The sequence below is a fragment of the Dasypus novemcinctus genome, chromosome 18, assembly GCF_030445035.2.
Source record: "Dasypus novemcinctus isolate mDasNov1 chromosome 18, mDasNov1.1.hap2, whole genome shotgun sequence".
Taxonomy (NCBI): Eukaryota; Metazoa; Chordata; class Mammalia; order Cingulata; family Dasypodidae; genus Dasypus; species Dasypus novemcinctus.
The window spans coordinates 2,663,442-2,679,468 of NC_080690.1; the positions used below are offsets into that span (position 1 = coordinate 2,663,442).

At 53.3% G+C, this 16,027-nt stretch overlaps 1 protein-coding gene across 1 annotated transcript in view; it reads left to right on the forward strand.

The window, feature by feature from the left end:
* The window catches only part of ZCCHC14 (zinc finger CCHC-type containing 14), an 85,532-nt gene that overhangs the window by 48,577 nt on the left and 20,928 nt on the right, over window positions 1-16,027 (forward strand). The window contains exon 3 of the mRNA XM_004474094.3: window positions 7,776-7,849. Coding sequence (XP_004474151.2) covers window positions 7,776-7,849 — 74 coding nt within the window. The remainder of the gene's footprint in view (window positions 1-7,775; window positions 7,850-16,027) is intronic.

Sequence of the window (16,027 nt, forward strand, 5' to 3'; positions counted from 1 at the left end):
ACAAGGGCACGGCTCAGTCCTGGCGTCTCCCGGCGTCTCCTCTGCCCCCTTCTCCTCTGGGTTGGTTTGTGCTTTTCAGCAGGAAGGGGGGTGTCCAGGGTGCTGGGCTGGTGGGTGGGGGCACTGGTCTAAGTGTGGTGCTTGGATGGAGGCGGGTCTGTGTTTGTGCACGTGTTTGTGGGCATTTTAAAGTGACAAAAGCACGTCACTGGAAGTTAGAAAATAAAAGCCACAATCTGTGATCCCACCACCCAAACACATTTTATCCCCATTGTCGTTTTTTAGTTTATTTTTAGTCTTTCTTTTATATTTTAAACAAAAGCATAATCACATTGTGTATTCAATTTGTAATTTTTAGTTAAAATTATCAGCATTTTCCATGTTGGTTTTGTTGTTATAGCCATGGTAGTGACTGCCTAATCAAGAGATTGCTTAGTTTTTAAATAAAATTAAAGATCCTGTAATTCTAGCCCCAGCATTAGCCACTGTAATTCTTCACATCTGCTGCCGAAAATCAGTCCTGCAAAGGCTGCTTGGCTGTTTGAGTCCTCGCTCCTCCTCGGGTCTTCAAACCCGTGTGCACGCGAGGGGGGCTTTCAGGCGAGGGCGTGCAGCGAGAACTGGACCTCCTCTCAGGCTGAGGGCCTCTGGGCCTCCCTGGCCACCCGGTAACAGTCGGGCCAAGGGTGAGCTAACGGGTGTCGCTGCGTGGAGCTCAGGCGAAGCGCTGATGGGTCAGCCTGAAGATTCTGAAAAGGTCGCAGGCGCTGGAGCCCTGGGGTTTGAAACACCTCTTGTATTTGAAAACAGCTGAATAACGCTCATCTGGTTTTCTCATTTTCCTGTCCAGATATGAGTCACGTCCCACGTCCAGCCCAGATGGAGTTTTTTTCTCTTTACTCTTTTTCATCAACCCTCATATTATTCAATCCTGGAAAATTGAGGTTCCCGTTGGTATTCTGTGGCAAGGGAAGATGCTGACTGCATTTTCCTGTATTCATTGACTTCGTCTATTTTGTTGCTTCAAACAATAAAAGAAATGGATTAAGAGGATGTTATTGTGGGTGAGTTTTTAAAAATACTGGTTTGGAAAGAACATGAAAGCTCTTTATTTGCTGATAACCTATTTGAGGAAGTAAGACGAGCGGCTCGTGGTTTTGCTGAGTGCAAGTGGGGAGCCGTCCAACATATGAATGGACTGTGTTCTTTGTTTTGCCCGAAAGGAAATAGGCATCCTTATTTTTTTTTAAGTAATTCCTTCCTGTAAGTTGCTATTTTGAACTTAAATATTCTAAACCAAACAGATCCTGAAGCGAGTTTCCTACGTTTGGGAGTCCTGTAAGAGAACCCTGCCCGTCAGGGAAGCCCCTTCTCCCCCAGGCTCTCAGCTCGGGGCGCAAGACCCTGTCTTCGGGTCCCCCAGGTCCCCAGCGCCTGGAGCAGGAGTGGCGTTAGTCGTGTTGGTGCAGGGTAGAGCCGGGAGCAGGGATCAGCAGCCGCCTTTGTTTTTATTTATTTTCCATCCAGATGGTACATGGTTTTGGCTCTGGTGCCATACAGCCTCTGGCACAAGCGCTCAGCCCTGCTGTGGGGCAGCCGGATGGGCGTGGCCGGGTGGCACAAGCCACGACACGCAGGCTGAGGGGCGCTGCAGCGCGCCGGCCCCGGGGCAGAACGGTGCCGCCCGGTAGAGCCGGCCGCAGTGCCTGCCTGCTTCGTGTCTGCCCTGTGCGGTGGTGGCTGCTGAACCCTGAGAACGTGGCTCCTGCCACTGGGGAACTGAAGTTCTGGCTCTGCGTCCGTTACTGTACATTTCAGCCGTAAAATTTCAGCCGTCGCGCGCGGTGAGGGGCTGTGGAGTGGACAGCGCAGGCTTAGGATGGCCGGACCGCCTCCATGTGCCGGGCTGTAAGACGGAGCCCCCGAGTGGGGGCCGGACAGCTGGAGCTCCCTGGCCCGCGCTGGGGCCGGAAGTCCACACCCAGGCGTCGGTGGGACCACGCAGAGCGTGCTGTGGCTGTCTGCTGCTCGGCCCTGCCGGCTCCTCCGGATCCTGGCTTTTCCTTCCCTGTCCGACTTCCTCTGCTCCGAGGACGCAGCTGGGACCGCGAAGGTCAGCTTGGCTGCGTCTCAGCTGAAGCCCCACAGGACCCTGGCCCGTGAGGGGGCACGCTGCAGGCCCCAGCAGGGCGGAGGCGCGTGGGCTTACCTGGAACTCCAGGGGCGGCTTACCTGGAAGCCAAGTCCGAAGGCTAGTGCTTGGGAGAGCACACGGCTATAAATGGATACTTAGGGTCCAGCGTGGCTCTTAGACACGAAAGGTGGGCAGAATACGACTGAGCCCTTTAGGGAACGCGGGGGGTGGTTGGAGTCACGGGTGTAGAAGCATGGAGACCAGGGCACGCAGCATGGTGGCCGTGGCGTGTCCAGGCCCCGCATCACACACCGCCTGGAGCTGTGGAACTGTGGAGTGGTAAACCCGTCAGCCCCGTGGAGCATGAACTAAACCTTCAGAGGGAGAAGGGACTGTGACAAGAAGCAGGGACTGTGGAGGAACGCTCTGAGAAGCGGGCCTGTGGCTTCATTCCGGAAAGTGAGGCAGTGAGGAGCTGGCGCTGGCGCCTCCCGTGGCCTTTAGCCTGTCAGAGCCGCACAGGACGTCCAGGCAGGGGAGAAGGGGAAGGGCGACGAGTGGGTTGCGAGGGCAGACGGCATGGCGGCCTTCTACATGCTCTGCCATTAACATTTTATACCATTTTTGCAAATAGTTGAAAGGAAAGGGGAGCAAGTAGTTTTGGCCAAAGGAGAGCAGCATTTATGTGTAGCTAGTTCAGCTAGAAAGTTCTGATATGACTTGAGCAGTTTCTTCACAAAACAGCACAGAATTGCTCCTGGCAGGCCGAGGCCGGCTCAGGGTCCGCTGAACCGTGGCGGCTGCCGTCCAGAATCCCTGCTGCCCCTGCTGGTGGCCTGGAAGCCCCTACCCACAGCCCGTCCTGAGAGGCCAGGTTGCGGCTTTCGTCTTCCTTGAACAAAGTTTGTCCTTTGACAAAGCCTCTGGGTCTCGGCCTACAAGACTGAGGACGGCGGTGAAGCACGCCGGGTGCGGCAGGCAGGCGGGTGGGCGCACTACCACCCTTCTGCAGCGTTTGCTTCCTGTGGGGTGGGGTTGCTCTCACGGAGCATTGCCCACCCTCGCAGGCTGAGTAACCGCCATCCCCACTGCCCCTCTGTCCCCAGAGGGAGGGACAGCGACAAAGTCTCACCCTCACCTTCCTGGAAACCCAGCAAGCAACCGGGAGACGGTTCTTAAGCTGGTCTTTTTAACAGTGTTTCTCCCGTTCCTTTCTGACGTGGTGGTTTTCCTCTCACGAGGTGGTTTTCCTCGTTCCCGACCGTGTAGGGTGGGAAGTTGGGCTTTGCCTGTGTCTGCGCGCTGCGCACAAGCCTGCTTCTCAAGCGCGCTTGAGTCGAGGATGCATAATGCAGTTGTCTTTAAAAAGAAAGACACTTCCTCTTCCTGCCCTCAGCACAAGTCACAAGCTTTTTGCCACTTTAGGCTGTGCAGTCCAGGCGTATTGCAGCACAGTAACCTACATGCCTGCTGGAACAGACGCACCGCCGGGCGAGAGCAACAAACCAGGCTCTGCCGTGGCTTGTTGGCATGGAGCGCGTTGGCAGCGTCTGTTACAGTGCAGCCGCAGAGCCTCCCATCCCTGTCGTCCCTGCCGTGCCTCAGGCTCAGCCGCGGCCTCCCGCGCTGCGTGCCTGGTCCTGGGCCGCGCCTGGCCGGGGCTGGCCACCCCTCCCGCTCCAGGGCTCCCTCGAATCCGTTTCCTGACTGGGAACCGACTCCACACCAGCCTCACTGTGGTTTGGGATGCTGGCGTGTCGGGAAGGGGCACCCTCGTCAAGCCGCCGCCTTCCTGCCAGGGGCTCCCGGGGTGGGCTCCCGGGGTGGGCTCCCGGGGTGGGCTCCCGGGGTAGACTGAGGCTTGCCCTGGTGTTCCCGCTCTTGAGCCCGCGCTCCTCGGAGTGACCTCACATCACTCGACTCAAAAAAATGCCACAACGAAAAGTTTACTATTTCAATTAACCGGTAAAAACAAGTTTCTTTTTTTTTTGAGGGGTTGAGAGGAAAGAGGGCAAACGGCAGTTTAGGAGAAGTAGCATAATGTTTAAAATTTGTATATTTCAAAGCACAGTAGTAACTGTCAATAGGAAAAAAATTGTTTGGTTCTTCCCTATCTACACATGTGAAATAATTCAACATATTTCCTTGCTTGGGAAGGAAGATATCCTTCTGAAGATCTCACATACTGAAGTTTGAAGCTATCAAATAAAGAGGAACCGAAGTCTACAAATGCTATTTTATCTTGCATGCATGAGAAGCTATACATTGTACCATACAAAAATTTACTCAAAATAGGTATAGGCCTAAATATAAGAGCTAAGACGGTAAAACTGCTAGAATAAAACATAGTAAGAGGAAGTCTTCATGACCTTGGGTTAGGCAGAGATTTCTTAGAAACAAAAAATATGATTGATAAAAAGAAAACTTGCACTTCTTCAAAAATTTTTATGTCTCCTCTTCAAAAGACACTTAGAAAATGAGAAGACAGGCCACAGACTGGGAGAAAACTATTGCAAAACAAGCCTAGTAAAGGACTTAAACCCAGCATGTTAAAGAACTCTTCCAGCTCACTGTAAAGAAAACCCAGCTGAAAAGTGGGCACAAGAGTCTAACACGTGCTTCATGGAAGAAGATACACGGATGCATATGGACCCATGAAAAGATGGGTCATTAGGGAAATTAAAACCATACTGATATACTCAGATGAAATTGAAAGCAGGAACTCAAAACAGGTATTTGCACTCGTCATTTTCCTGGTGACGTTATTCACAATAGCCAAAAAATGGAAGCAACCCAAGTGTCCATCCATCAGCGAATGAATGGATAAACAGAATGTGGTCTGTCTATGCAGTGGGTGCTTATGCGCTGTAAAAAGAAGTGAAGTGCTGATACGTTGGACAGCACTCACGAGCTGTCCGTGGTGAGCGAAATAGAGCAACTAAAGGGCAAATACTGTGTGACCTCACTGATAGGAAATAATTAGAATAAGCAAACTCGTGGAATCGGAAACGAGAACTCGGGCTTCTGGGGGCCGGGGCGGGGGCAGGGAATGGGGCGTAAATGTTTGTCAGATTCTTTTTGGGGTCGTGGAAAGTCTTGGTGGTGGGTGGTGCTGGCAATGCAGAGTCATTGAGCTTGGTTGAAATGGGAAACTCTGGGTTCTATTTGTTACTAGAATAAAAAATTTAAAAACCATAAAAATGTACAACGCAGTGAACCCTCATGAAAACTGGGCTGTGGTTCATAGTGTAATGTGGTAATGCCATTTCATCAACTGAAAAGGCTGCCACACTAACGTGAAGTGTTAATGGGGACAGCTGGCGGGGGTACGTGGGAACTCTGTTTTCCGCATGGTTTTTCTGTAAACCTACAACCTCTCTCATTTAAAAAAAAACTCTTTTCCTTAAAACCATCGTGAGATGCCACTGCACACCTCCTGGGGTGGCCAAGTGAAAAACAAGAAACGACCAGGTCCTGGCAAGAGGCAGAGCGCCGGGAGCACAATGACGCAGCCACTTTGGAAAGCAGTTTGGCAGTTGCTTAAAAACTTAAACGTGAACAGACAGAAACACGCGGATGCTGGCAGGGGCTGGCCATATCCCTCCGGCCCTCTCGAGGAGAAGCAGAGCCCTGTTCTCCGTTCCCTTCTGGTGGGGACCAGGCGTCTCCAGAGGCCGGGTCCTAAGTCCGCTCCCTCCCTGAACTGGCTGCAGGTTCAGTCGGGCCACGGCAGCGCGCCCTCCTGCGCCACGACCCAGGGGCCCAGGTGCTCGCCTGGCTGTGCCGGCCTTCGAGGGTCGCACAGCACAACCCCAGGCCCTGCGGAGCCGGCAAGGGGCACTGGCATGCCCGGAGCACCTGACTGCGGTGTTCAGCGTGGGCAGCGGGGGCCGGCGCAGACTGGGGTCAGATTCGGGAAGTCCTCCGGCCCGGCCTGCCGCAGCCGCGGGCACTGGGCCGCAGCGCAGAACCTTTGTCACTGGGGGTGCCCGGGCGCCGTCAGTGCGTTCCGCCAGTGCCACCGTGTCCAGCACGGGCCTGCTGGCGTGTGGCACCCAGCGCGGGCTGCGTGGGACGCCTGGCATTCAGCTGAGGAGCCACCCCGTCCTCGGCTGCCGCCGTGCCCTCCTGTGTTCCCCGTCGCGGACAAGCGAGGCACTGTTGACGCGTGCTGGCGGGTGCGGTCAGGGTGGGCTCAGGAGGAGCGGCTCCGGCCTGGCGTCGCTGTCCCCGGGCATCGGAGCGACGCCCGCGGCCAGCAGGGCTGCGTCGGTGCTGTCGCGGGTCTCCCAGCGTAGCCCGGGCTCCCCCTCTGCAGAAGCTGGGGCCGCGTGGCGGCGGGCCCGCGGCCAGGCGAGCGCTTCTCCTGTCCTCCAAGCCCGGGAGGGAGTCAGCGGGGCGGGGCGGGGGGCGCGCTCCTGTGGGCAGAGCTCTCCTGCGCGGGGTCGCAGCCCACTTCCTAGGGGTGGGTGTAAGTGTAAACCAGCCTGGCGGTACCTCTTGAATTTCCATCCCTCCTCCTAGCTACCCATGAAGACGTGGCATGTGCGTTTAGGCTGCCTAGACTCGGTGGCAGCTGGTGGTAGATTTGAGTCAAGCGTCACGTCAAACTCCTTCCCGTGGACTTGCACTTGTTGATTTACAGGTGTGGGCAGCGCTGGTGTGGTTTCCGTGGTGACCCGGGAGCCTGCCGGGAAGTGCTGTGGTTAGTGCACGTCCAGAGCAGCAGGTGGGGCTCGGAGCCCCAGCACGCCCGGGGCGGCACGTGGCCTGGGGGCTGTGCCCCCGGGGTTTGGCTGTGTAGACTGATAGCACCAGGCCCCCGGAGTTTGCTGTGTTGACTGATGGCGCCGGGTCCCCGGGGTTTGCTGTATAGACTGATGGGGCCGGGCCCCCGGGGTTTGGCTGTGTAGACTGATGGGGCCGGGCCCCCGGGGTTTGCTGTATAGACTGATGGGGCCGGGTCCCCAGGGTTTGCTGTGTAGGCTGATGGGGCCGGGCCCCCGGGGTTTGCTGTGTAGGCTGATGGGGCCGGGCCCCCGCGATTTGCTGTGTAGACTGATGGGGCCGGGCCCCCGGGGTTTGCTGTGTAGGCTGATGGGGCCGGGCCCCTGGGTTTGCTGTGTAGACTGCTGGAGCCGGGCCGTGTTGCCATCTCATGGGCCTGCGGCTCTGACCATCCTTGGCGTGCTGGAAATGGCGTTGGCGTCCTCAGGGCAGAGGGCAGAGCGCATTCTGGTGACGGGACCCTCCGGGCCCCCCGGGCCACCGCGCCCTGGGGTCGTGGGCTCCTGCTCGGGCCTGCACCGCGGGCTGGAGCCACCCTTGGGGCGCAGGCCTGGGGGTACTTGCTCCGCGCACGGGCAGTGCGTCCCCCCGCCAACCCCGATTTCTGCTCCTCCTCTAATGTGCTGTTGCTTTCTCCTGTGTTTTTGTTCCACGTTCAAGCTCACCCCGTTTCCAAACGGCAGGACTTCCTGTTCTCCTCCCAAGGCTCTGCTTCCACACGGGGAGCTCCAGACGTGGCGGCAGCCCCGGGGGGAGCGCGTGCTTGCAACTGCTGAAATATCAAATGCTGAATAATCGTATATACTTCAAGGTTTTATTTCATTTTTATAATTTTGTTTTTTTACTTTTACAGTGAGTGTTGAAAAGATAGACCTGAAGGGATTATCACACAAAAAAAATGAAAGAAATGTTGAATGTTCCTTTGAGGTAAGATGCTAAGGTTGTTTGTTTTTTTTTTCTTTTTCTCTCTCTCTCTCCAAAGGGACAGGAAGAAAACCTTTCCACAGATAGGTGTTTCTGTGTAAACCGACATGCCCTTGGCAAAGCACTGTGCCAGTGCGTGGGCTGTAGAGCCTCCTGGGGGTCTCGCCGCGGGGCTGACCGCGCACCCCAGGGGTCGGCCTGGGGCCTGGGGACCCCCGTGAGGTGTGCACCAGGGGAGGAGGCCTACTGGAGGCCGAGCTCTGTCCGCGCTGGCCGTGGGGCCGAGGACAGGGGCTGCTGAGACCCTCAGGGGCTGGCGGGAGAACCCGAGGCAGCCGCCTGGGAGGCGGCCTGCGCGGAGCCGCCCCCTCCCCGCCTTCACGGGGCGCCAGGCGCGCCTGGTCTGTGCAGCGACAGCCTTGTGGGTTTCCCTGCCGAGTTGCTGGTAGCTGGTCGTTAAACTGGATCAGGGAGAGAGTCGTGAAGATGAAGGCCCGACCGTGGCCGGGGTTTAAGCAGTGCAGAGACCCACTTCCTCTCGGGTCGGGGCCACAGCGCGGCCCGGGTGGTGTGAGCTAGCGCGCAGGGCCCTCCCCGCCACCGCTCCGACACCCTGGCTGTGGCCCTTAGCTCCGTGGTCCAGGACGCACCCGGGCTCCAGTGCGCGCACTTTATCCAGGCAGGAAGGTTCAGGGCCAGGAGGGTGGAGGAAAGGGGACGCCGGGGGGGCGGGGGGAGGGGGGAGAGGTGCAGCAGCTTTAATGGAATTAGGTGATTATGCAAGTTTCACATACATTCACAAAAACACTGAGGGAAAGGGTTACTGCTTATCTTTCTGCTTATGTTTCTGGAATCAGCCACTGAGCTCTTCTGCTCATTTCATGGGTCAGGCTTAGAGTCTCGGTTCCCCTTAGCTGCACCAGCGGCTGGGAAGTGCGTTCTGGTCGTCTGTCCCCAGCTCCGGACAGGGGCACCTGCGCCTTGCCCATCTGTCATGTTACTGTCTTCGACCATGTGTGTTGCTGAATAACAAAAACTTGTTTCCTGAATTATTGGGGAATTATCTGCGTGATGTCTACTACGTATTTTCCGTGCAGTTGACTAATTTTCCAGAGAATGTTGCTACATCAAAATACTTTAAACACATTTCCTACTAGAGGATAAAATACTTGATCTGGGAGACATGTTGAGGGAAGCAGTTGTCACGCTGCAGGTGATTTTTCCGCATGTAAGGGAAGACGGGAGAAGCGCAGGTCCTGGACGTGCAGCTGCCGGGGCTGCTGGGACAGGCTCCGGGGCCACAGCCTTTTGGAAGCCGGGGGTCGTCGCGGCGGGGCTGTGCACAGCCTCCCGGGGCTCCTGGGGGGTGCCGCCGCTCCCCGACACCGGGGGACCCTGGGCCCCCAGCAGCTTTCCCCAGTCAGCTCCCTCACAGAGAGGTGGGGGGCTCAGTCTGTCGGGCCCCAGCAGGGCCTGTGGATTTGGGGGAGGCAAGGTGCCCCACGCCTTTTCTGGAGCGCCTGGCCCCCCCCCCTTCTGCTCGGGCGCCAGCCGGCCCGCATCTGGCCCGGATGCTCGGTCCAGTCCTTTTGGCAAGGGAGTCGGGGCGCTCCAGCCTGAGGCAGGAGGGCTTTGCTCACCCTGACCGCCTGGAACGTTCTAGGAAGGAACAGGCTTTGGCAAAGAGGCGCTCGGCATCGCACGGCCTCTCCACGGAGCGGGGAGTTTGCTCGGGCAGGGCAGGGGCAGCGAGCCGGAAGAGCCATCGGCGGGCAGCCAGGGGACATGGCTGAGAGGAGCTCTGGGGGCCGATGCCGGTGTCCACCCTGGAACTGCCACAAGGGCCAGGTGTTCCGTTTACAGTGGTCTGTGCCCTGGAGTTGTGGTCGTTAGAGGAAGAGCTTTCGTTGTCTTGGTGTGGTCGCTGGGAAGCGCGCCTGTCTTTAGGAAGTGGATCGTCCTTCCCTGTGCGACAGTCCGGCGGGCTGAGCTTTTGGAGCTCTGACTTTTGGAGCACTGACTTTTGGAGCTCTGACTTGGCGTGCCCGAGGTTCTGGTGCCAAAATCCGAGGCACAGAGGAAGGGTAGACTCAGCAGCAGCTTTTTTTTTTTTTTGTATCTCTCATTATTACGAAACACAGTATTTGTTTGCACAGCCTGACTGTGTGTGTGTTTGGCTCACGCTGGCAGGCTGTGGCCTTGTGCACCCAGGTCAGCGCTGCCTTGGGAAACCGACGGTGTGTTGCTCCCGCGTCTTGGGATTTGGGTCTCCTGTCATGGAAGAAAAGTAAAACCAGTCTGTGACTCTACAGCTTCTGGCAGCTGAGCGTGGTCCCTCGTTGCCAGCGTTGCCAGGTGCTGGGGTCTGTAACGGGGGGCCGGCCACGGAGCAGGAGCAGCAGCCTTCACCCTGCCTCCCACTAAGGTGCCCCCCACAGCCCTTTCCGGCTGCCACTATATTTTTCTCCTCCCACGTTTTTCAAAATGATTGTCTAAAACTGTTCCCTCCATTCCCTCCCGCCCAGTCTTGTAACCCGACCATTCTGGCTTTTATTCCTGTGCATCTGTACAACCCACTCTCTTCAAAGCCAAGTGGGAGGAGTAGCTCAGCGGCTGAGCACCTGCTTCCCACGTGCAAGGGCCTGGGCTCACTCTCTGGTACCTCCTAAAAAAGCCACGTGTGGTTGCCATGTCACTAAATCCACTGGGTAGTTTTCAGTCCTCATTTTACTTGACCTCTTAGCAGCAGCTGGCACTAATGAATGCTGCTTCTGGAAATTCTTCTGTTGATGTCATGACATCGTGCTCTCCTGACTTTCCTTTCCCTTTTTTTTCGGCCTCCTTTCAGGCTCGCCCTCGCTTATTTGATCCTCAGTTGCTGTAATCCTCAAGACGTCCTCCTCCGTTTTTTTCCATGGTCATTTCCTCGGATGCAGAAAAAAGCATTTCCCCCCCCAAATTCAACATCCATTCAGGATAAACTCTGAGCAGACCAGGAAAAATGGGAGCATCTTAATCCTAAAAAGAAATCTATACAAAACCTCACTTAATGGTGAAACACCCAAGTTTGGGCCAGTAGGCAAAGATCACTGTTCTCACCAAATGGAGATCATAGCCAGTGCAATAGGAAAGAAAAAAATAAACAGCATAAGGATTAGGGAGGAAGATACTAAATTGTCTCTCTTTGTAGACTAAATGATCAGAAAGTAGAAAGTCTCCAAAAATGTACAGAAAGCTGTTTATTTAACCCAATAAATTTGTTTAGCCTGATCACACAATACAAGGTTTGTATACACATATCAGTTGTATTTCTAAATACTTAGAGTGAACAATTGGGAAAACCTAAAGTACGAAATGAGTTCTAAATCATAACAAAATATGTGTAATTTGATTATGCTTATCACTATAAAACACTATTTTTATAAAAGATGAGATAAAATAGAGAAATATATACAATGTTCGTGGAGTGGATGGCTCAATATTATTTAGATGTCATTTCTTCCCAACCTGAATGATAGATTTAAAGCATTCTTAATAAAAGTTCCAGTGGGATTAGTTTGGGGTGGTTTTTTTTCCCTTGTTTTTAATTTTAACTTTTTAGCAATCAGCAAGTTAATTCTAAAATGTATAGGGGAAAAATTAGAGTAACAAAAACAAATTTTAAAAGAATAAGCAAATGGGAAGACACTCTTCCTGTTTTCAAAACTTAATCCAAAGCTGCAGTGATTGAGGTGCCGCAGCATTGGCGAGCGGATGGATGAACAGGCTGGTGGGACAGGATAGAGTCCAGAGTAAAACCCACAGCAGCGGTCAGTCCATTTACCAAGGTATGAGGGCAGCTCGGCGGAGGAGGTGGTCTTCAGCAGGCGGCTCTGGAACCGTGAGACATCCGTGTGTCCAGCAGTGACCCGGAGCTGGCCTCCCTCTTCCACCAAATGGCCCATAGCTCCAAGTGTGTAACATCTAAAACTGTGCCCACGACTGTTTCTAGAAGAGGGTGCTGGAAACTTTGAACTGGGCAAAGATGTCTTAGATACAATACCAAAAATATGACCCATAAAAGACAAAATCAATAATTTGGACTTCATCAAAATGAGAAACATTTTGCTCTTCAAGACACTGTTAAGAGAATGAAAGGACAAGTGATGGCCATGCTTGAAGAAAATGTTGCAAAAACACATCTGATAAAGGACTTGAGTTCAGAATATATAAATACCTCTTAAAGCTCTACAATAAAGGGGAAAAAGCAAAATTTAAAAATGGGCAGGGAAATGGATTTGGCTCAACAGATAGAGCATCCGCCTACCACACGGGAGGTCCAGGGTTCAAACCCCGGGCCTCCTGGCCTATGTAGTGAGCTGGCCCATGCACAGTGCTGATGCATACAAGGAGTGCTGAGCCACATGGGTGTCCCCTGCGTAGGGGAGCCCCATGCGCAAGGAGTGCGCCCCGCAAGGAGAGCTGCCCCGCATGAAAAAAACGCAGCCTGCCCAGGAGTGGCACCGCACACACACACAGAGTTGACACAGAAAGATGATGCAACAAAAAGAGACACAGATTCCTGGTGCCACTGACAAGAATGCAAGCAGACACAGAAAAACACACAGCAAGTGGACACAGAGAACAGACAGTGGGCGGGGTGTTTGAATAGAGTATATAAATAAATAAGTAAGCAAAATACAAATGGGTAAAACATTTGAGCAGACACTTTACCAAGCTATAGGTGGCAAGTAAAACGAGCACATGAAAAGCTGTTCCTCACTAGCAACTATGGAAACGTAGATGAGAACTGCAGGGTGTCACTACTACACACCGCACAGAGTGACTAAAGGTAAGCAAGACTGACCGTGCCGAGTGCTGGCAGATACTCTGCTAATGGGAACGTACGACTCCTTTGGAAAACAGTTTGGTGGTTTCTCAAGAAGTTAAACATAGCCCTATCACATGACCCAAATTCCATTCTTTGGCGGAATCCAAGAGAAAGGAGAGTGCACGTCCATGTGAAGCCCTGCTCGTGCACGAGCATCACGCTGGATTTTGTGTGAAAAAGCCCAAACTGGAGCCAGCCCTGGTGTCCCAGCCCCAGGTGCCTGGGAAAGGCGGCAGGAACCGTGGGCTGTGGCCACCCGGGAGGGTGCTACCCGCAGCACAGGGTGGCAGCTGTCGGTCGACACAGCTTGTGCAGACTCCAGTATGCAAATGACTTGTGTCAGTTAATCCATTTACATGGAATTTCAGGAACACAGACTCAGCTGGAGTGATGGAAAGCAGGGTGGGCGTTTTCTGGGCAGGAGGGAGGGACTACAAAGGGGCACGGGAATGTTGGGGGGAGATGGCAGAGGTTCGTAAGTGACTGGGGTGTTGGCGTCACGGGTCCGTGCTATGTGGAAACTTCATCAGTATGTGCAGTTCACTGTTGGGGAATTATGCCTCAATAAAGCTTTTTTTATTAAAAATTTCTTGAGCCAGCTGGACCTGGCAGACATATCTAGAACACTTTGTCCAACAGCAGCAAAATACACGTTCTTTTTATTTTAATTTTTCCCCAAAGGCCCCACGGGTTGAAGCCGGGACCTGGCACACGTGGAGCCGGTGCTCCCCACCGAGCTGCACCTGCTCCCCACCTTCTTCTCTAGTGCACGTGGACCGTTCTCCAGGGCGGACCGCATTAGGTCACCAGGAAACGAAGAAAATCACACGGTTACCTTCCCTGACCACAATGGAAAGAAACTAGAAATCAATAATGGAGTGATGGGAAATTCACAGATATGTGGAAATTAAAATACCTTGTGACTAATCAAAAGGAAAACACAACATACCATAACTTACGGCATGCAGCAAAGGCAGTGCTGAGAGAAATTTGTAGCTCTAGATCTTAACGTTAAAAAGGAAGAAAGATCTCAAATAAGAGACCTAACCACAAAACTGGAGGATCTAGAAAAAGAAGAGCAAACTATACCCAAAGTGAACAGAAGGAAGGAAATAAAAGCGATGAATGAAGTAGAGGCGCTAAAAGGAAAAAAAAACAGAATCAACAAAATGGAGAGGTTCTATGAAAAGATAGATAGAATTGACAAACGTTTAGCTAGATTGATGAAGAAAAGAGAGGAAGCATAAATGACTAAAATCAGGAATGGAAAAAAGGAACATTAGGAAAGTGGATTTGGCCCAACAGATAGGGTATCTGCCAAACACATGGAAGGTCCAGGGTTCAAACCCAGGGCCTCCTGACCTGTGTGGTGAGCTGGCCCACGCGCACGGAGAGCTGATGCAACAAAAAGAGACACAGATTCCCAGTGCCGCTGACAATCCAAGCAGACACAGAAGAACACACAGCGAATGGCCAGAGAGCAGACAACCGGGGGGCGGGGGGGGAGGGAGAGAAATAAATAAAAAATCTTTAAGAAAGAAAAAAGGAACATTAGGGAAATGCAAATCAAAACCACAAAGAGGTACCATTTCACACCCTCTAGAATGGCTACTATTTTTTAAAAATGGAAGATTACAAATGTTGGCAAGATGTGGAGAAATAGGAACGTTCCTTCACTGTTGGTGGGAAAGAAAATGGCACAGCCGCCAGCCGCTGTGGAAGACGTGGGCGGTTCCTTGGAGAGTTAAACCCGGTCACTGTCCCGAGGACGGCCAGGGGCCGTGTGGAGACGACAGCCTCCCGCCAAGCTGATAGGCGCCTCCCGCCAAGCATTTAGCTTTTATGACGCGTGTCCACCGCAGACAGGGAAGGCAGGAGGGCAGGACATCTGGAAGACGCGGATTCCGGGATTTACTGGCCAGTCGCCAGCGCACAGCCAGTTCCCTAGGCCTGCCCTGTAGCTGTTAGGACGGGATGTTGCTGCGCCTGGAAGGGCTGGGGAGAAAATGCGAAGTCCTGTAATGCCACAGTTGCCATGTGCCCTGGCAGTCCCCCGTCTAGGTGCATATCCAAAGGAACACTGCGCAGATATTTGCACACCAGTGTTCATAGTGGCATCATTCACAACTGCTGAAGGTGGAAGCAACCCAAGTGTCCATCCCCTATGAGTGGATAAAGAAAGTGGCGGTATGTGCGCACAGTGGAATAGTGTTCAGCTGTGAAAAGGAAGGAGGTTCTGATACCTTGTGACAACTCAGATGAACCTTGAACTTGTTATTTGGAGTGAAAGAAGCCAGACACCAAAGAGCAAATATTGTAAGATCTCACTGATGTGAAATAATTAGAATAAGCCAATTCATGGAGTCAGAAACTAGAATATAGCCTACCAGGGGCGGGGATGGTGGTAGTGTTACTAGAATAAAAAATTTTAAAAATATATCCATAGGCCTGTGCCAACACAGACAGAATCCTGGAGCTAACTCTCGGGCTAGTAGTACAGTTATCAAAGCTTGCTTTCATCTGCTGCAGCAGTCGCGCCTCACTAATGAAAGGTGCTAATTGTAGGGGAGTGGGGAGTGGAAGTTGATCGAGTAGTTGAGCGCCCGCCTCCCACAGGGGAGGTCCTGGGTTTGGTTTCCAGTGCCTCCTAAAGAAAATCAGACAACAAATAATAGAGTAGTAAATGGGAACTCAGTATTTCATGTGTGTAGTTTTTTTTCTGTAAATCTATGTCTTCTGTAATACATTTTTTAGTTACTTGAATCAAACATTTTTTTTTTTTTGTCCACAGAACCCTCACTTTTACATATTAAATGAATTGTCCTTGAAATAAATTGTGCTTTGTGGACGGAAATAACTATTATGCTACAGCCAGAGTAGTAGCTTTCAGGGAGGGTCGACCGTGCTTTAGTGCGCTGTGAGTGTGCTGTTGACAGGATAGGAAAACGCAGGGGCACGCTTTCTGGAAGCCTTGGCTTTTCCAGGGAGAGCTGAGTCACTGTTCCCACGCCCCCCGCTTTGTCCAGCCTTGTTCGTCTCTAGTTCAGCTTTTCCGTGCCATTGCGCTGCAGGACGGGCTGGAAGGGCCCTCCTCCCACAGGGGCAGGACAGGCTGGAAGGGCCCTCCTCCCACAGGGCAGGGGCAGGCTGGAAGGGCCCTCCTCCCACAGGGGCAGGGGCAGGCTGGAAGGGCCCTCCTCCCACAGGGGCAGGGGCAGGCTGGAAGGGCCCTCCTCCCACAGGGGCAGGGCAGGAGGAGGCACAAGCCCCTGCGCACAGGAGCCGCGTCTGCTCTCCTCCAGGGCGTTTGT